Consider the following 21,410-nt stretch of genomic DNA (forward strand, 5'->3'; position numbering starts at 1 on the left):
GAAAAATCCTCCCTCACATCTCCCCCTCCCTCTCTCATTTCTGTCAATAGGGGGGGCGGGTAGCCTAGAAATCTAGACGCACCCTAGCGGCAGCAAATTTAATCTGCCCGCAAGTGTCATCTAGGAACTCTCAATACCCTTCTGAGCTGTATTCCTCACAATCTGGACGGGCCAATCACATCATGTATAGAGTCGGCGGGCGGGGCCATAATGACGACGGCCGAGTTGCGTTTGCGTGCTTCTAGTAAACACAGAAACGGGGGAACGGCGGTCTTTCGAATCAGCTTTGACTGCGATTCTGGAGTTCGCTTTTCTCTGAGAAAAGAACAAAGAACGAGTTTAGCCGACCGGATACGGCGAATGTTTAATCTGTCAGCGAGCTCTGCTTCACCTTCGTTGCTCTGGTTGGCTGTAGCGCTATCCTATCGCGTGCAGAGGGAGTTTGAAAGACAACCGTTTATCCCGCCCCTCGGATTGAGCCCTGTCAATGGTGAGTTTCCAGACCAAACATCTTGATGTGGGTCTGGCTTGTCAGGCTAGGGGACGGGGAGATGTGAGGGAGGATTTTTCAGGCGTGACTTTTTACTCCGAAGAGTCTAAGTACTCTCAGAAGTGCTATTCCGCCATACATTATAGTTCTCCGTTTTAATCCACTTAGAAAAGCGCTAAGCTTTATTTTGTGTCACCATACTTGATCGTTCAAATATTCATGTAACTGTATTAGATAGGGGAAACGTGGAGGTGTTTCGTCGCTTCTAACTTGATCTCTGTTTGGTACCATAGTGAATGAACTGGGCTTAGTGGGCTAAGCTAAATGCTTTCAGATCGTCACCAGCGTCAGAGCGATTAAGTGCACGCACCGAGAGGAGAGAGGTATGTCGCAAGTTAAGTTTTAGTTAAGGGAATAACATAGTTTAATATGAAAAGGCGGTTAAGTATCCCTTTAAGTGCACGCACTCAGGCGAGAGAGGTATGTATCAACTCGTTTTAGTTAATGGTATAACATAGTTTAATATGAAAAAGCGGTGAAGTATCCCTTTAATTTCCTACTAAATGTTCCATGGTCAACTGTTAGATCCACAAAGTGGAAGCAATTCGGAACAACAGCAACTCAGCCACAAAGTGGTAGGCCACATAAAATCACAGAGCGTGTTCAGCACCCGCTTCTCTGTATCTTAATCCATTGGACAAATCTGGGTTTGGCAGTTTCCACGATAACGGTACTTGCCTGACTGCATTGTGCCAAGTGTAAAGTTTGGTGGAGGGCTTGGCCCCATAGTTCCAGTGAAAGGAACTCTTAATGATTCAGCATACCAAGACATTTTGGACAATTTCATGCTCACAACTTTGTGGGAACAGTTTGGGGATGGCCCCATCCTGTTCCAACATGACTGCTCACCAGTCCACAAAGCAAGATCCTTAAAGACATGGATGAGTGAGTTTGGTGTGAAGGAACTTGACTGGCCTGCACAGAGTCCTGACCTCAACCCGATAGAACACCTTTGGGATAAATTAGAGCAGAGACTACAAGCCAGGCCTTCTCATCCAACATCAATGCCTGACCTCACACATACGCTTCTAGAAGAATAGTCAAAAATTCCTATAAATACACTCCTAAACCTTGTGGAAAGCCTTTCCAGAAGAGTTGAAGCTGTTATAACTGCAAAGGGCCAGCTCCATTTTAAACTCTACAGATTAAGAATAGGAAGTCATTAAAGTTCATGTGCATGTAAAGGGCAGGCGTACCTAAACTTTTGGCAATATAATATATGTATGTTGAATTATATTAAATCAATTTTTTCCTCATATTTTTACCATTACAGTCAATATTTTTTCTTTAACAAAATGTTGCTAAATTTATGCTTAAAACAAGATAAATAAGATATATTTACAATTTCACTTCTCAAGCATAAGAAGTTTATATATTTTTATTTAGATGTTTATTTCTTTTAAAAAACCTGACACTAGTAAATAATCGGTTTGATTTTGAACCCAATTATCCCCTTCCCACATTTACAGGTAAAGACACAATATTCTTGATGTTCTACAGATTATCTTATCAAATTCTTTTCTGCATTGTGAAGTATGTTAAGAATGACTGTCATAAATATCCAACATGTTGAAATCCTGTTGTATTGGGGAACCCAAAGAACAAATGTGCACACACTCTGTAGATTGTCAGATAAAACCATACTAAATCAGAAAACGAGCTGACGAAGACATGAAGCATAACACAACTTCCACAAATTTTCTGTAAAAAAATCTTTGTTCAATAGATATAATTACAAAGGTTACTATGAGAGACTTCTTGAGCACCACTTTCGTTTGAATTTTGGGATTTGAATTTAGGTTCAAAATCAGTGCATGGACCGAAATTAGAGGCTTCATGCTCTCGCTTAATGTGGATCTCCTCTCTGCAGTCTGCTTCCTGTCCTGAGGTTTACACGGTTTATTTTTCTCAGCATGACCCCCACAGTTACCCCAACCCCTGTGTGTGTGGCAGAGTCGGGGCCAAGGGAGCCCAGGCGCCACACATTCGCGCTCGGCTCTCCTTCCCCTCGCTTCTCACTGGAACTGAGACCTCAGAAACACATGTCTCTGATCAAGTGCAGCCTGCGTCATTGGTTAGTAAACACGCAGCTCCAGGAAAACCAACAGAGAGCACATTCATCTTCAGCAACCCTGTGACTTAGTGAGTGTGTGATTCATTATTCTGTAATAAGGTCTCTCCACTTCTCCAGCGGCCCTCTGGCAAACTCTAAAGCTCTTGGAGAGAGAGATTTGGGCCTTTGTTTGCATTTTGTTTAGTGGTTTTGTTTAGATGCTATTGTTCATGGGAGACCTCGGAGAAGTTGATGCAGAAGTGTCTCTGTCTGTAATTAGGCTCGTTGTGCTGGGCCACATCTGATGGACAGACATTGAAAGATGTGGTTTATGTGAGGTGAAGTTTGGGATAGAAATGTGTGATTCTCACATCTGTCAAGTCCTTCATCCTTAGAAATAAACAAAACTTTGACATAAAACTGCACTCGCTTGCCATGCCACTGATTCAAAAGTCTGTTCTGTACGTCTACCTGTTAACCTGAAATAAATCTGAAAAGAATTACACTCGATTGCATAGATTGTGTTCAGAACTTAAAAATGCACTATATGGAAGTAGGAAGTCATCAAGGCATGTCTGAATCCATTATTTGTAGATCTGTCTACTTAAATGCCTCCATCTGGTAAATTTTAAAGGTAGCACAGATGTGTCCGAAGATTATGTTTTCCCACAGTTTTGATCTTGCAGTCTGGCATTTGTTTGAATGAATAAAAAGACTGTCTGATGGAGCAGCAAGTAAATGTATAAATGAACATTTTGCCGATCAGAGCATCCAAACAACACAGTTTTGTTTGTTTTAATTGCTTTCATTGAAAACCGCAAGCAACACAATGCTATATTTTTTAACTAAAGAAAATCCCATATTCAGTATCTCAGAAAATTAGAATATTGTGAAAAGGTTCAATATTGAAGACACCTGGTGCCACACTCTAATCAGCTAATTCACTCAAAACACCTGCAACGGCCTTTACATGGTCTCTCAGTATAGTTCTGTAGGCTACACAATCCTTAAAAAGACGTCATCCAAAAGACAACCATTGACACATTGCATAAGGAGGGCAAGACACAAAAGGTCATTGCAAAAGAGGCTGGCTGTTCACAGAGCTCTTTGTCCAAGCACATTAATAGAGAGGCGAAGGGAAGGAAAAGATGTGGTAGAAAAAAGTGTAGTAGCAATAGGGATAACTGCAACCTTGAGATGATTCTGAAACTAAACCCATTCAAAAATGTGGGGGAGATTCACAAAGAGTCGACTGCAGCTGGAGTCAGTGCTTCAAGAACCACTATGTACAGACGTATGCAAGATATGGGTTTCCACTCTTGCAACTCTTGAACAACAGACATTGTCAAAAGCATCTTGCCTAGACTAAAGACAAAAAGGACTGCTGAGGGGTCCAAAGTTATGTCCTCTGATGAGAGTAAATTTTGCATTTACTTTGGAAATCAGAGTCCCAGAGTCTGGAAGAAGATAGGAGAGGCACACAATCCACGTCGCTTGAGGTCCAGTGTAAAGTTTCCACAGTCAGTGATGGTTTGGGGTGCCATGTCATCTTCTGGTGTTGGTCCACTGTGCACCTGCAGTGAACCAGTACCTGGTTTAAGGACCATGGTATCCCTGTTCTTCATTTGCCAGCAAACTTGCCTGACCTTAACCCCTTGCCTGACCTTGTGAAGAGGAAGATGTGATATGCCAGACCCAACAATGCAGAAGAGCTGAAGGCCACTATCAGAGCAACCTGGGCTCTCATAACACCTTAGCAGTGCCACAGACTGATCGAATCTATGCCACGTCGCATTGCTGGAGTAACTCAGGCAAAAGAGGCCCCAACTAAGTATTGAGTGCTGTACATGCTCATACTTTTCATGTTCATACTTTTCAGTTGGCCAAGATTTCTAAAAAATCTTTCTTTGTATTGGTCTTAAGTAATATTCTAATTTATATAATATATATATATATATATATATATATATATATATATATATATATATATATATATATATATATATATATATATATATATATATATATATATATATATATATATATATATATAATATATAATTTTTTGTTTTGATTTTCCAATGTTTTTTTTCTTCTGTAATGTATAAAACATTCACTCTAATTGATTTTTCAGTCGGGTTATTCAAAAAAATGTAATAATAAAATATACAGAGTCATGCTGTGTACACCCTCCACACACCACAGGAACCGCTTTGATAGATGTGACGTTACAGTGCCTTGGAAGGCGGTCCGAATGCAGTTTCCTTCATACTTAAATGCTGTCTGTTAATTCATTGACTGACTGGCCAATGAATGCCTCCTGTTTCTGACACAGGACACAACAGCGTTCTGAGGTATACTACGGTAACAGCAGAGATGCTTGTAATGAAGTTTAGAATACCTGTGGTGAGAAACATGTGACTTTTTGCATTAAGTCGGTTTGACACAGACAGTATGGCGGCGTTGGAGCATTCCCTCAGGCGCTAGTTTGTCGTGGGTGCAGAACTGCTCGTGTTTATAAGAGGCTGACAGCTTCTTCCTGTATCCCAGGCCCTGAGCCCCAAGTCTTGGCCAAGGCCCTTGCAGCGCTCTCCCCCTGACAGAGTGGGAGAGCAGGCGTGGGAGGGAATCTTGAGTGGGGGGATGGGGCTCTGCTGCAGCCGTACTGCAGTCACTGAACACTTGAGCCCACTTGTTCTCTCCCTGCAAAGTCAGGCCAATGTAAACTCCCATTTCCTGCCTGAGACTTTGGGTGTCTCTGAGGGAGAGAGATGATCCTCATGTGAAGTAAGGCAAAGACGCATCATGCTTGTGCTCAAATTTAGCCATGCAAAGTTGAGTGAGCAAAAGAAAGGGAGTATAAAAGGCACACACGAGCCCTGAGAAAAGGGCTGGAATGTTAAACACATGCTTTATGGCAGCAGCAGCAGCCACTTTTGGTAAATTACAGTGAACGTTCTGGCACTTGGGAACGCGCAGTGGGGAAGGAGTTCTCCGATTTCAGAGCCAGACGTCTCATTATCCCTCAGGAACGACTGTATGAGAATGCATATTTAGTTTTCATTTCTTAGCACAGAATGTGCACTAAATATTGCTGCGGGTTGCGTTACAGCAAACTCTCTGGCGGCACATTGACGTGTTGGCTCACCACACACTTTCCAGGTTTGGAAAAGTGCTTTTTTTGTGTGAATAAGTTTGATGAATCAGATATACTAGCATTTGGTCTCTATTCCTGCTGACGAAGCTCGAGCTTTATCAGGAATTTCTTCTTTAAAGTTTCTCACAGCAACTCTGATAACGTCATCTCATTCGACCGCCTCTCCCTGCCCTCTGGGCTTGTTACAAATCGACCACATGTAACTCTTTTGCTTCCATTTCATACAGATGTTTTCCTGTCTGCTTTCAAGAGAGTTTGGAGGATTGCGTCCTTCCACTGTCGCATTGCACCTCAAGACGAATTAACCCCAATTGCATCACCAAAAATGTAAAGCTTAAACAATTCTTTCCTAACCAGCACCCCCCAAGGATTACACTTCACTGTCGTAAACTACATGTCAGCACCTGACACATGCATTCCAGAGATTGTGGATGTCTGCGAGTGGTTGAGTGACTAAATGGGAAGAGGCTCCTCATACTAACACTCATTCAGACGTTCAGATCTGGGACAGCACATGGAAGAACTTACCTCATGCTCCACAAACGCATCTACACTTACTATGAGAACTCACTCTTGCTCCTGACAGCAGCTGACTCACTGTCTGGATTCAACAGTTCAGTCTGATTAATGTAGACCTGTTTCCACTAGGAGCTTTTACAGCACTAAAAGTGCTGGTGGAGGATCCATTTTAGCTTTTCACATCCTAATTTTTACCAACTGTATGGACAACGGAGTATAGAAGCCTGTTTGAAAAAAATATTGTGAGATAAAGTTTAAATTAAGAAATAAACTATGCACAATATTAGGAAACAGTTCTGAGATATAAAGTCGCAACTGCAAGATAAAAAACACATGGAGGTAGGGGTACCTCACATGAGGTAGGGGTGCATGATGTCGGTAGATAAGTTTAACCGATAGAAATATGTAGAGGTAGAGATTTTGGACTATTATCTCTATAAATTTGCTGTGCTACACTGTCACAAAAGCTTATCATTTGTATGCGTTTTTAAGATTTTCCGATTAAAAATCATTATTTTAAACCATTGAAGTGCAGAAATATAACTAATTTTGCTATATGCGAGCATGTTCTAAGAAACTTCCTCAGTGCAGTCTTAGAGATGTGGGACATGAAACCACTGCTCATAGTGCGTGAGAACTGAACTAAGTGCTTTTTGCCACCTAATTATAGGCTTAAACAGTTAAATATGCAAATATACATGTGTCAAATTGACTATGTATTTGCAATTAAACAGTTGTTTTTTGTCTTAAGTGAACTTAATACATTTCTTTATATATATTAATGGGTTACTTTATACATTTCTAGTGCTTGAAATTTTCACTTTTTACTTTGTTTGTAGTTCATTTTCATTGATCTTTCTTTATCACTGTTTACTTGTCTTCAGTAGGCGTAAGAGATTTTTTAGGAGATATATATATTAAATATATATATTAAATATATATATTAAATATATATATTATATATATCAAATTTCACAGTTGTGATTTTCTATTGTGCAATATGCAACTGATATATATATACAGCATATATATATATATATATATATATATATATATATATATATATATATATATATATATATATATATATACAACCCCAAATCAGAAAAAGTTGGGACAGTATGGAATGTGCAAATAAAATAAAAAGTGATTTCTAAAATTACTTTGACTTGTATTTCCTTGCAGACAATATGAACACAAAATATTTCATGTTTTGTCTGGTCAACTTCATGTCATTTGTAAATATGCATCCTTTCCTGTCATTCCTGTCACAGAGAGCGCATGTTACGCCTCTCTTCATCAAACTGCACTGGTTGCCAATGGCTACTCGCATCAAATTCAAGGCACTAGTTATCACCTACAAAACAACCACTGGCTCTGCACCAATATACCTAAACTCACTTGTTCAGACTTCCACACCCTCCAGAAGCTTGCGTTCTGCGAGTGAGCGGCGCCTCCTGGTTTCATCCCAAAGAGGCATGAAATCGCTCTCACGGACATTTTCCTGGACCGTTCCCACCTGGTGGAATGACCTGCCGATCTCAATTCGTGCTGCCGAGTCTGTAGCCATTTTTAAAAAACATCTTAAGACACATCTTTTCCAATTGCACTTGACCAATACAGAATAGCACTTACTGATCACCACAGCAACGACCAAAAAGCGCACACTCCTGGATCATATCTAGGTCTCTCATCCGGATTTGTGCCTTCAGGCGGGTATGTTACATAGTTATCATAACTATCAAAATACAGTGTTCTGTATTTTGTGTACGTGAGTTTTTGTTGTAGATGGCTATTGCTGCGCGTTTAGCTAGAATGCCATACAAAACCAACCCATTGGGCCACTGAATCTGCATTAACGACAACAGTTGGGGCAACAGCCTTAGTCCTAATGGGTTGTTATCATAGCTATCAAAATCCAGTGTTTTGTATTTTGCTTACTCAAGTTTTTTGTTGTAGATGTCTATTTAAAAAAAAAAAAAAAATTGTGTACTGTGCTAATTAATTCAGACTTCTTACAGCTCTACAGGTTGTTGGCCTTGTCTGTTTCGTTGCTTCTATTGCTCTCCCCTTTTTGTAAGTCGCTTTGGATAAAAGCGTCTGCTAAATGATTAAATGAAATAAATAAATGAAATGAAATTCAGACCTGCAAAGCATTTACCACTTTGTAATGTTGCCATTCCTTTTCACAACACTTAAAAGACGTTTAGGGACTGAAGACACCAAGTGATGAAGTGTTTCAGGTGTAATTTTGTCCCATTCTTCCTGCAAACAAGTCTTAAGGTGGGCAACAGTATGGGGTCTTCAAAATGCGCCACATATTCTCTATTGGAGACAGGTCGGGACTTAAGGCAGGCCAGTCAAGTACCCGTACCCTCTTCCTCCGCAGCCAGGACTTTGTAATGTGTGCAGAATGTGGTTTTGCATTGTCTTGTTGAAATATGCATGGACGTCCCTGGAAAAGATATCTTCTTGAAGGCAGCATATTATGCTCCAAAATCTCTATGTACTTTTCAGCATTAATGGTGCCTTCACAGAAGTGCAAGTTACCTTTGCCAAGGGCACTGACACAACCCCATACCATGACAGACCCTGGCTTTTGGACTTGTTGCTGGTAACAGTCTGGATGATCCTTTTCTTCTTTGGTCCGGAGCACACGGCGTCCATTCCTCCCAAAAAATACCTGAAATACTGATTCATCTGACCACAGTAGACATTTCCACTTTGTGATGGTCCATCCCAGATGCCTCCGAGCCCAGAGAAGTCGACGGGCGCTTCTGGACACTGTTAACATAAGGCTTCCTTTTGGCACAGTACAGTTTTAACTGGCATTTGTGGATGTAACTACATATTGTGGTACTTGACAAAGGTTTGCCAAAGTAGTCCTGAGCCCATGTGGTGATATCGCTTATGGATGAATGATGATTCTTGATGCAGTGCCGCCTGAGGGATCGGAGATCACGGTTGTTCAGCTTAGGCTTGCGGCCTTGTCCTTTGCGCACTGAAATTCCTCCAGATTCCTTGAATCTTGTAATTATGTTATGCACTGTTGAATGTGAAATATCCAAATCTCTTCCTATCTTTCTTTGAGGAACATTGTTTTTAAACATTTCAATAATTTTCTCACGTATTTGTTGGCAAACTGGCGATCCTCGCCCCATCTTTGCTCCTAGAGGATTAGATCTTTCTTGGATGCTGCTTTTGTACCAAATCATAATTTCAATAACCTGTTGACATCACCTGTTTCAAATCACATCATTATTAACCCTTTTACCTCATTACTAGCCCTAAATTGCTCCTGTCCCAACTTTTTTTGAAATGTGTTGCAGATCTGAATGACAGGAAAGGATGCATATTTACAAATGACATGAAGTTGACCAGACAAAACATGAAATATTTTGTGTTCATATTGTCTGCAATGAAATACAAGTCAAAGTAAATTTAGAAATCACTACTTTCTTTTTTTATTTGCGTTTTCCAAACTGTCACAACTTTTTCTGATTTTGGGTTGTATATATATATATATATATATATATATATATATATATATATATATATATATATATATAGTATATTGTTGCATATTGCACAATCAGTTGCATATTGCACAATAGAAAATCACAACTTTTGAGACTGTAGGCATAACATTATGGCTGAATTACACTGATTATCACTTCATCATGGCACCTGTTAGTGTGTGGGGTATATTAGGCAGCAAGTGAACATTTAATATTTTGGCCTTGTTTGACAAGGGCCAAATTGTGATGTTGGAAGGAACAGTGGTGAACTGACGAAAGGGTCATGGGCGGTCAAGGCTCATTGATGCATGTGGGGAGTGAAGGCTGGCTCGTGTGGTCTGATCAAACAGACAAACTGTAGCTCAAATTGCTCAGGAAGTTAATACTGGTTCTGATGTCAAAATGCAAAGTGCATCAAAGTTTGTTGCGTATGGGTCTGCATAGCCCTAGACCAGTCAGGGTGCCCTGTTCACCACCGAAAGCACTAACAGTGGGCACGTGATTATTAAAAACTGGACTACAGAACAATGGAAGAAGGTGGCCTGGTCTGATGAATCATGTTTTCTTTTACATCACGTGGATGGCCGGGTGCGTGTGCGTCGCTTACCTGGGGAACACATGGCATCAGGATGCACTATGGGAAGAAGGCAACCCGGCAGATTTAGTGTGATGCTTTGGGCAATGTTCTGCTGGGAAACCTTGGGTCCTGCCATTCATGTGGATGTTACTTTGACATGTACCACCTACCTAAGCATTGCTGCAGACCATGTACACCCTTTAATAAAAACGGTATTCCCTGGTGGCTGTGGCCTCTTTCAGCAGGATTATGCGCTCTGCCACAAAGCAAAAATTGTTCAGAAATGGTTTGAGGAGCACAAGGTTTGTGTTGACTTGGCCTCCAAATTCTCCAGAACTCAATCCAATCGTAATATAAAAACATTGTGAGATTTGATAATTCAAGAAATTGTCAGAAACAATGTCAAATTGTAAGATATATAGTTGCAATTGTGATTAACAATCTTACTCGACCCACTTTAACGTCAGTTGCTAGTGCCTCTTGATATACACAGCTCTTACTGATCTACATCCGTTACACTCACCTCCTTAAATCTCACTCCTATCCGGGTCAACAGCACCAAATGAAACCAGTCCTACTTGACCCACTCCAAGCAGGATTCGAACCGGGGTTTCCGGCGTGGGAGGCAGGCGCGATAAGAAGGACGCTAAAGACCGTACAAGACCTCTAGTGTGTCTCTTGAGGCCAGGGAAGTTAGTTCTGCATGCACTTCTGTTAATGGGCTACGCCGATACATGAGATATAAAGTTGTTGTTTTTTATTCCAAAGTGGAAATAAGCTTCCATAAAAGAGATCTGATTCTAGCTCAGTATGATTATTTAGTCATTAGTTACACATGCCAGGTTTTGAGGTCAGCAGATAGGAGCACCTTACATCAATGCAGCATACACACACAACTCTTCCAACGCTCGCAAGCAAAGCTTCCAACATGAAAATATTTATGTAAGACATTCCATCAGTTTGCCTCGCAGCAATACCTCCAGAGGCAAAATTACAGTTTGAATGAACACAGAGCACTCAGATGACTAAAACGGGCCACAATGACGTCTTTATGTCTTGTATATAAAAACAGATTTGCTGCACTGACCGTGCATACACGCAAAGATCAACACACATCCGTATGCACAAGCAGGCCAGGAGTCCGTTCTGGGTAAACCGTTTTGTTTGCAGTGAGTGAGTGTGTGCGTGCAGTAGGACAGGTGTGTGAGGCAGGTGCATGCAGACGTCCCTGTGCTGTCATATTGCGTTCACCTGCCACCCAGCAAACATCACAGTTACAAGTCACTCCTATTCATGGGAAATGAAGCACCGCTTTTCCTGATAATGCATTTCAACAGCTTCCAATAGTATAAGCCATCAGATTACCAGTACGAGTCTTTTTTGCACTTTGCAACTGTAGCGAATCCAAAAAAAGTGAGCATGAATCAAAGTATTTGTATAAACTTAAATTATTTTATTGGATGGAAATGATTTTGACAAATACAAAGAGATGTATAAAAAAAAAATTGCACTGAACATTCAATTTTAAGAAGAAAAAAAAAACATGCATGAATTTGTGTCAGCAAAGTGTGACATAAAAGTTGATATGTCCACATCCACAGTGGACAGAATATGAAATACATTGGCTATTTACTGAGACTGTCCTTTTCTTCACATCAGATAAAAATACAAAAGTGTTGCATGTCAAAAACATGAGGTACAAATAGAAAAACTTTTTAAATTACAAAAAGTAGCATGGCTTTGGTTTAAATCTCCTAATACATAATGACCAGACTTCAATACTCTTTGGTAAACTGGAGTGCATTTTAAAACTCAGTCCCTGTATAACAAAAGGAGTGATAAAGGAGACGGAGAGTAAGTAAAAGAACAAACATCAGTAAAAACAAGCGATGAACCTTGCGCATGCAGGTTACAACCCACTAAAACCAACTAAAAAAAACAACAACAGCACAGTCAACTGTGGTCCACTATGACTCTCTCAAAGTGTGTTTCTAGAGAAATTGGCAGACGCCACCTGTTATCAGAGATGTGACGGTCAGGGCCAGGGCACCTGTTAGCACACTGCCTCCGCACCACAGAACAGCTGTCTGTCTGTGTGCATATGTTTGTGTGTGTGTGTGTCATGCTGAGAGACATACACTATCATAGTGTGCCCACCCCCAACCTGACAGCAGCTGTCCCTGCTTCATGACTCCTAGCTGAACAGCTATTATACATTTAACATTCATAATTCCTTCATTTGAAGTATTTTGGTTATGGAAAAAAGTCTGATGTGACATTTTGGAAATGTATCGACCATGTTATGTTTAATAAGTCCGCTTAAACGTCGTGCCATCCTTCTCCAGTTGCATGCTGCATCTATGCGCGGGTGTTGAGAGAAGAAGCATGCGGTCATTATTATCTCACAAGGCACAGAGTCCCGAAGTAGAATAAATTGCTCACGGTGTTCTCAAGCCGTGGAGGGACAGCAACCGGCTGCGCTGTGTTTCTGCAGCAAGGACATGCGGCTGAAGGTGCGAGAACAGGTGTTGCATTGGTATTTCTTCACATCTGCGTGGGTCTGCAGGTGTGCACGCAGGTTAGAACGGTCTGCGAAGGCACGGTTACAGTGTGGGCAGGAGAATGGACGCTCACCTGAGGAGAGGGAAGTGATTAAAATAACCGTTAAACAGGCACTTGGAATCGTAAATGTCTTTTCTAAAAATGCATCTCTTTGTTTAAAAAACAACAACCATGTTGTCCAAGTAGCTAACAGTCACATGCTATACTGATTGAATCAACCACAAGTACACAAAATAAGTGGCTACTCAGCAAGGATGATAACAAGTGCTCCTTAGGCATTCTTGATGAACTTATCTTTGCTTATCTCTGCTCTCACACTAGTGATTGATAAGATTGTCCTATTGTGTCATTGTTAAAAAGATGTCAACAATGAGTGATCAATGAAAAGCAATTCTATTGAGGACAAGCTCACACGACTGAGTGAATCACTAAACTAACAGTTGCATTAATTAAATTATTGTGAAAGGAGAGTTTAGACATTTTCAAAAGAAAATATGCAGAATGAAAATGTGATTGATTTTTTGTTGTTGTACTTTTTCCTTTATAAACACAATGCAAAATTAGATATTGGATGCTAGTAAGACAACATGTTAAGTTTGTCTGAGGAAAAAAAATGTACCTGTATGCGTGCGAATGTGTCCTCTTAACAGCCAGGGTCGGGAGAAGGCCTTTCCACAGGTGGGACAGACGCATGGTAGTGTGTGTGAGCGGATGTGCATCTTTAGGGCACCGAGACTGTTGTATTCTTTGGGACAGTGCTTGCAGAAGAAGGCCGGTCGAGTGACGGGGACAGTGGCCTCGCTCTTGTCCTCTCTCTGTCCTGCCCTGTTCTTGTTGTTGCGTCTCGGCCTGCTGGTCTGTTGGGGGTGGTAGGTGTCTGAGGAATCTGGGCTCGGAGGGTCCGATGTGCGTCCTTCATCTTCTTCCCCGCTGCTGCTGCAGCTGACGCTGGACGGGGAGCTTAGGTCCAGCGGGCCCTGGCTAGTGGAAAGTGTGGATGGGGATGCGGGATTGTGCAGGGAAGGTAGCAAGCTCACATCCCAAACCAGTCCAGTGGTCAAGCAAGTCACTGGAAAGTCATTGCTGACTGCTGGAAGTTCTGCTAGTGGGTATCTGTCTGGCAAAGTATCTGATGGGTGAGAGAGGAAGAGAAAATAAGTTCCTAATGATATTTAAAACCATAATGGACATGTGGCTATAGACTTTTTGGACTTGGTATTTTACAACAAAAGTGATTGCCAGAGAAAACCACAGGACACAGTTGCAACAGAAGTAGAAAGTCAAAAAACACATGTGCATCTCACATGCAACCAGATCCAGTGAAGAAAGGGCGCTGTGTATAGATTGAAATTCCACAAGGAAAATGGTCGAAATCCAGTTTTTGTATTAAAACTGGTTTATATTACATTCATTTGTCCGATGTACCGATGACACAAAATCAATCACCATGTACTTTGATTAGAATAACTCATTTATTTTCCAGTTTTACACTTTTACATAAAAACACGAAGTTTAGATCGATTCGATTTTTTAAAAAGTATTAAAACTCACCGTTCTGACATTCCAACTCGCTGTAGTTTGGTCTCTTGCTGGTGAAATACTTTTTTACCAGGAAAGACCGAGGCATTCTGAACTCCAGTCCAGTTATTTTCAGAAGTAAAATTTCACTGAAACGATCCGCTTCAGATATAGTCCTTAAAATGTAGCGTCCTCGCCAATCCGCAGTTCTTGTAACGTTAAGACCGAACACTGATCTGAAATGGACTACAATTAGCGAGTCTGTACTTATTTAAAATAGTCTGACAGACTAAGTGGGTATACGTCCATTTGGACCCGCCCAAAAGAACAGCCTACAGCCATCGCTGTCGTCAGTGTTTCATTTAATTACCTAGCACTTGACTGCTGCCTAGGTGTGAATGTTCCCAAGCGCACTTCGCAGGTAATACACATAAGTGAATTGTTTAATTCGTGCCTATCAAGATCATGTAAATTAGCCATTCTAAATTCATTGTTTACTTCGCGGCTCCAAGCCAATGTGTGTAAAGAGCCAGATCATTGTTCATTTAAATTAAAGCTTTTGTGAAGTAACTATTTGCCATTTGCAAACTATGCACGATGAAGAATAATAGAATTAGCAAGTGCAGCATAAATCTGTAATCTATCAAAATACATTTATGCCAGACCTGGTTTGCACACATGCAGCGTTTAAGAAATAAATGTTAACAAGCTGACATCACTTTTTATTTTATGGTCAAGACTATTATACAACATACACTAAAATGTATGTGTTCTGGAGATGCTTTACTACCTAATTTTGATACGCTGACAAGTGCACAATGCACTTTTCAACAGATGTCAGCACAAGCCTGGAATGAATTGTGTGTGTAAAAGTAACTTTGATTATGGCTCCACCTTGTGGCAATAAAATATATTTATTTTGTGTTTCCATCGGTTTTCACAGAGTAAATCTGCTTTCTGTTTGGTTTGGCCATATAAGCTTTGAAGTGTCCATGAAAGAAGTTTGTGTCCACATGATGAAGTGCACTAAACACAAAAAACTAATATTAGCCTACGTTTAGCAGGCTCAAATATAGTGCTAATGTGACTTATTTAACTTTAAATTTAGTAAATGTTTTGTTTATTTTCTCTCTCTATCCACTTACTGTCAGTCATATTTGCAATAAATAATTATATTCAAGGATAATTATATCTTTAATTTTTTATTTAATTTTATTTCTTTGTGATAATAGCCTTTATAATGGTAGAAAGGGGTACCATTTACAGTAATTAAAGGGATAGTTCACCCAAAAATGAAAATTGTGTCATCATTTACTCCATCGCAAGTGGTTCCAAACCTGTATGAATTTCTTTCTTCTGCTGAACACAAAATGATATACTTTAGGAATGTCAGTAACCAAACAGTTGCTGGACCTCATTTAGGCTAGTAGTATTTCCCCATTATGGAGGTCACTAGGCCCATCATCTGTTTGGTTACTGACATTCCTAAAGTATATAATTTTGTGTTCAGAAGAAGAAAAGACATTCATACAGGGTTGGAACCACTTGAGGTGGAGTAAATGGTGACACAATTTTAATTTTTGGGTAAACTATCCCTTTAATTAGGCCTACTGTAAATGGTACCAATAGGCTACTGTTAATATCAAAAAGAAATTAAACGCTTTAAACGTAAAGTTTATAATGGTAACTGACATTCCTTAAGAGTAAGAAGAAATAAATGAATTCCCGTTTTGGAACCGCTTGAGGTGGAGTAGCCTAAATGATGACAAAATTTAAATTTTTGGGTGAACTATTTCTTTATATAATGCTTAAGAGCATAGTGAGTAACTGATATATTATTTTATTTTTTGGTGTTACACTAAATAAAGCATGCCTTTATGTAGGCTAATCTCTCTGTCCGTTGTTGCTGCGGCACATTTTGCAGTTTTCAAATATTGTTGATTGTTACGCCCCTCGACATATCCAACCCCTGTCCCCACAACTGAACTGGTATCAGTTTTACTTACGGTCGATCCATGAGTTTTAAGGTTTAACGTTAAAAACTGTTCCCACGTCAGCTATAGAGGAAAAACGGACAATACCACCCTGTTCAATTCTGGCTCCACCTCTTGGTTTGTGTTCGAATCTAATTGGACTAGCCCACAGCAGTAGGCGGGGTTACTTCGCCTGGCTTTTTGTTTTTATTATCAGCTGTTCGTTGGGATCTATACTGCGGTGCTATAATTTAAAGCAAAATAAACAAAACAGAAGAGTATATTCTGTACCTCTACCTCGGATTAAACCAAAGATTTATTTTTAACGAATTAGACGTCGAGAAATTCGTTTCTCTATAAAGAAGCAGGTATGTTTTACTTTAATCTGGGTTTTAGCTATGTGAGAAAATCTGTATATTCGCAAAATGTTTTGGTGGTATGTAACATTATACAATTTCGTATGTAATTAACGTATCCATAAATGCTCATTCCATTTTCTTAATCACAATCTACCAATATAACGCTATTTCATTGATTTATATGTGATGTTTACAGTATTTGTCATTTACATTTCTTTTACAGTATATTTTTAGTTAGTGTGTATTGTAGCCAATTGCACAAAATGATAAATTAGTTCCCCTTGTGTTTTCCTCGACATCTGCATGACTAGAGAGCAAAACAAACACCACCAAAACCACCCACATACAGTTATTTGAAAAATGCTACTAAATGAACATTGCATTAAAATAACAAACTAACATTGAAATTAAACAATTTCCATATGAGATGCTGTGTTTTCAGAGAAAATGTAGGTATTGTTTCAATGGCACACCCCCCAGCTGGAAAACGACAGATGGACGGCAACAATGGAGCTGGGGTCCAACAATGCACTCCCAAAATTCAGTTTATCCATATTTGGCCATATGAACAAATATCCCCAGACATGGGTCTAAAATAGCTGTCACATTTAGAATGTGCCTCTGTTGATAATTAAACTAATGACTAAAACCACAGTTTTTTACATTTCTAAGTGTGCATGGTTGGGGATGGGGACAGCCATTCTGATAAGAAGTGCTTTTTTGCTGCTAAATCCTGTAATAATTTATACCTACTTTATGTCAGGGTCTGAAAAAAATGCTCTGATTTCAGAATGAAGCCTGACCTCAATATGAGTTTAAAATAGCTTGCAGCCTGATCCTGTCAGGTGTGGTTCCTAACCAAGCCTTGAATAGAGGACATAATTCAAAACAGAGACTAGGCTATATCACAGTGTTTACATTTAAAGTAGCATTTTTCCTTTACCGAAGGTCTGACTGAAGACATCCTGCTGAGATCTGCTTGTAACATCTTTCAGTGAAGAAGTGTGAGACCAGGCAATCAAGTTCATCATCAATTATTCAGTACAATCACGCAATTTATAACCATGTTTCAACGGCTCACAAACCTGCTCTTTGGAAGCGTAAACGAAACAACTCAGGAACCAACTGTACCAAAACCAGGGTCTCCGGAAGTGGAGGAGGAGGACTGGCTCATGGTCAATGCAGCTGGTGAGTACAGAGACACAAATGTCTCATATTTATGAAAAGAAATGTCCTGGAGTACATTTAAAATAACATGCAATTAATTCAGGGGCTGCTAGTAATGTAATTGGAATAGATTTACAAAAATTAAATTCTGTCAACATTTAATGTTAATAGTTGTGTTTTTGTCTGAACAAAAATGTAATAAATTTATAAAGTTGTTTTAGACTTCCATCATATATGGACAAAACATTCTTCAAAATATAATTTTATTAAATAATTTTGCACAGATAAAAGTTGCCTGTGTGACTATGCCTATTAACTTTATAAAGCCTACACTATTATATTTGATACACAATTTTCTAAGGCCTCTAAATGATCAACATTATGGAAACTACTGAAAAACCTACACAATATATTTACTTCCTTCTGTTGAATGATGTTTATAATTTTTTAGCAAGTAAATATTCTTTCAGTATAATTGTAAAAATGTCCCACTTCAGGTTGCATTTTCTTTCTTTTTTTTTTTTTTTGCTCTGTAAATATAAGACTAGCTTTCATATTGTTGGTAATATTTCAAGATGAACACTTACTAAAGATGAAGCAACATACAGGGGGTACGGAAAGTATTCAAACCCGTTCAATGTTTCACTCTTTGTTATATTGCAGCCATTTGCTAAAATCATTTAAGTTTTTTTTCTCATTAATGTACACACAGCACCCCATATTGACAGAAAAACATAGACTTGTTGACATTTTTGCAGATTTAGTAAAAAAGAAAAACTGAAACATCACATGATCCTAAGTATTCAGACCCTTTGCTGTGACACTCATATATTTAACTCAGGTGCTGTCCATTTCTTCTGATCATCCTTGAGAAGGTTCTACACCTTCATTTGAGTCCAGAGCCCCTTTCACACTGCACGTTGGACCTGCAATATTCCTGGAACATTGCCGGGTCGCCTTCTGTGTGAAAGCAACCACGTCCCGGAATTGATTACCGAATTCGACCCGGGTCGGGGACCTAGTAATATTGCGGTATTCGACCCGGGACGAGCACTGTGTGAACAAAAGCCGAAACGAATGCCGCAACGTGTACGTAGTTATCATGCGACTCCTAGAGCTTGTTTTTTCAATAATACAACCCTGCAGTGCCAGAAAAACTAGTCGGTGTTTTAAACGCAGAGAGTGTTCGTATACAAAAGAAACTAAAATTAAACAAGCAGAAATGTGTGCAAACTGGACACAAGGCGAGACCACGGAGCTCCTTACTATCCGCGCTGAAGCTGAGATCGCTCCCCATTATACGTCACATCAGGATGTCACGTGTCAACTCGACCCAGGACCGTTGTGTGTGAAAGCGCACATATTACGGTATTTCGCTGGCAGTGTGAATAGTAGACCAAAATCTAATTTGTAGACCAAATCTAGCGGCCCGGGAACAAATGCCGGGTCGCATTATCCGTGTATTTGCCGGAATCGCAGTGTGAAAGGGGCTCAGCTGTGTTTGATTATACTGATTGAAGTTTGATAAAGAAACAACTAAAGGACTCCAAGATGGTGAGAAATAAGATTCTCGGGTCTGATGAGACCAAGATAGAACTTTTTGGCTATAAGTCTAAACGGTATGTGTGGAGAAAAGTATGACCTGTCCAATACAGTCCCAACAGTGAAGCATGGTGGTGGCAGCATCATGCTGTGGGGGTGTTTTTCAGCTGCAGGGACAAGGAGGACTGGTTGCAATCGAGGGAAAGATGAATGCAGCCAATTACAGGGATATTCTGGACAAAAACCTTCTCCAGAGTGCTCAAGACCTCAGACTGGGCCCTAAGGTTCACCTTCCAGCAAGACAATGACCCTAAGCACACAGCTAAAATAACAAAAGAGTGGCTTCACAACAACTCCTGACTGTACTTTAATGGCCCAGCCAGAGCCCTGATTTAAATCCAATTGAGCATCTCTGGAGAGACCGGAAAATGGCTGTTCACCAACATTTACCATCCAATCTGACAGAACTGGAGAGGATCTGCAAGGAGTAATGCAGAGGATCCCCAAATCCAGGTGAAAAACTTTTTGGGAAAGAATCTTTCCCAAAATGACTCATGGCTGTATTAGATCAAAAAAGTGCTTCTACTAAACACTGAGCAAAGGGTCTGAATGCTTAGGATCATGTGATATTTCAGTTTGTCTTTTTTAATAAATCTGCAAAAATGTCAACAATTCTGTGTTTTTCTGTCAATATGGGGTGCTGTGTGTACATAAATGAGAAAAAAAAGAACTTAAATGATTTTTTAGTAAATGGATGCAATATAACAAAGAGTGAAAAATTTAAGGGGGTCTGAATACTTTCCGTACCCATTGTAGGTTTACTTGATTTCATGTTACATTTTTGGATATATAATTATCACCAAAAGCATCTTATTGCATACTTTGCTGAGTTTGGGGCTCTGAATAACATTGAGCTTTTCTCCAAGCATGAGGTCCATATTCTGTTATATCTACTATATGAGCCCTAAAAGCCGGATGTATTAAATATGATACTCAGCTAAAAAGCATATACTGTATAAAGTTTTTTATATTTTGTCTAAAGGTTTGATGTATATTTTTTCTGTCAGTTATTTCATATAACTGAGGTTTTACAGGGTTAAGACAGTTTTTCATGGCAACTATTATTTTCTGTAGATGGAGAGATATCCTCTGAAGCCAGTGAAGTGCAGTTCAAGTTAATAAGAACCCTGTCAAGCACTGAGAAATGTGCTGCCAGCTTGGTCAGCGATGCAAGGTAAAACCAATACATCCACTCATCCACTCCATGCTGTCATTATCATTGTATTTCTACTGTGAGGTTGCGTTGACATTCGGTCAGCACTGGATTGAGTTGAAATGGTTTTGTTCTCTTTCTAAAGCATTGTAGAACCAGAAGTCCCTGTTGCTCGAGGCAGTGGTCGAGTATCTCAGCGGTTGGTCTCTCAATCTGGGGCTCTGGTCAAAGTCACGCAGGCAGGCCGGATACAGCGGGCTCAGGCTCGGGCCAACCGCCACAATCTCGGCCGCAATTGCATTCAGCGGCAAAACCACATTCGTCAACGTGTCCCTCAACATTACTCTCGCATACATCGCGTGATCCTCCACCAGCCTGGCTGTCGCAACTTTAGTCACTAAGACGCAGAGAAGGTCAACAAGCACTCAAGCACATGCAAGTACTTTGGTTCAAAATAAAAGCTTGATATGAAAATGTTTGAATCATTTTTATTTTGTTATTTACCATGTAGGATATAATAAACCCAGTGGCAGCTAAAAGTGTGCTTTCAAAAATGATGTTACATACTAGTGTACTAGACTGTCATGCAGGCAATAAAATGAAGTGATGGACTGTTCTTGTGTTCTTTCATTGTTAAAATATTGAATGGGGGCAGTCGTGGGATTATGGTTAGAGAGTCAGACTGGTAACCAGAAGGTTTCG

At 39.9% G+C, this 21,410-nt stretch overlaps 2 protein-coding genes across 4 annotated transcripts; one reads left to right on the plus strand and one right to left on the minus strand.

The window, feature by feature from the left end:
• The first annotated feature begins 764 nt into the window (after positions 1-764).
• On the plus strand, positions 765-21,324 carry tp53inp2 (tumor protein p53 inducible nuclear protein 2). 3 transcript variants are annotated; one of them, XM_067431148.1, is made up of 4 exons: positions 765-873; positions 17,735-17,974; positions 20,630-20,729; positions 20,854-21,324. In XM_067431148.1, the coding sequence occupies exons 2-4, from the start codon at positions 17,851-17,853 to the stop codon at positions 21,107-21,109; spliced, it is 480 nt and encodes a 159-aa protein (XP_067287249.1). In that variant the 5' UTR covers positions 765-873; positions 17,735-17,850; the 3' UTR covers positions 21,110-21,324. The 3 variants fall into 3 exon arrangements, with proteins under 3 accessions (XP_067287249.1, XP_067287250.1, XP_067287248.1); XM_067431149.1 differs by lacking the exon at positions 765-873 and adding an exon at positions 16,379-16,795 and having other exon boundaries at positions 17,782-17,974; XM_067431147.1 differs by lacking the exon at positions 765-873 and adding an exon at positions 16,495-16,795.
• Positions 10,840-15,482, minus strand: snai1a (snail family zinc finger 1a). Its single transcript, XM_067431146.1, has 3 exons — positions 14,488-15,482; positions 13,556-14,065; positions 10,840-13,008 (listed from the first exon to the last, which is right to left on the minus strand). Exons 1-3 carry the CDS (start codon positions 14,561-14,563, stop codon positions 12,824-12,826), a joined length of 771 nt encoding a protein of 256 aa, XP_067287247.1. The 5' UTR covers positions 14,564-15,482; the 3' UTR covers positions 10,840-12,823.
• Positions 21,325-21,410: the final 86 nt, after the last annotated feature.

This window comes from Pseudorasbora parva, chromosome 22 (assembly GCF_024679245.1).
Source record: "Pseudorasbora parva isolate DD20220531a chromosome 22, ASM2467924v1, whole genome shotgun sequence".
NCBI lineage: Eukaryota > Metazoa > Chordata > Actinopteri > Cypriniformes > Gobionidae > Pseudorasbora > Pseudorasbora parva.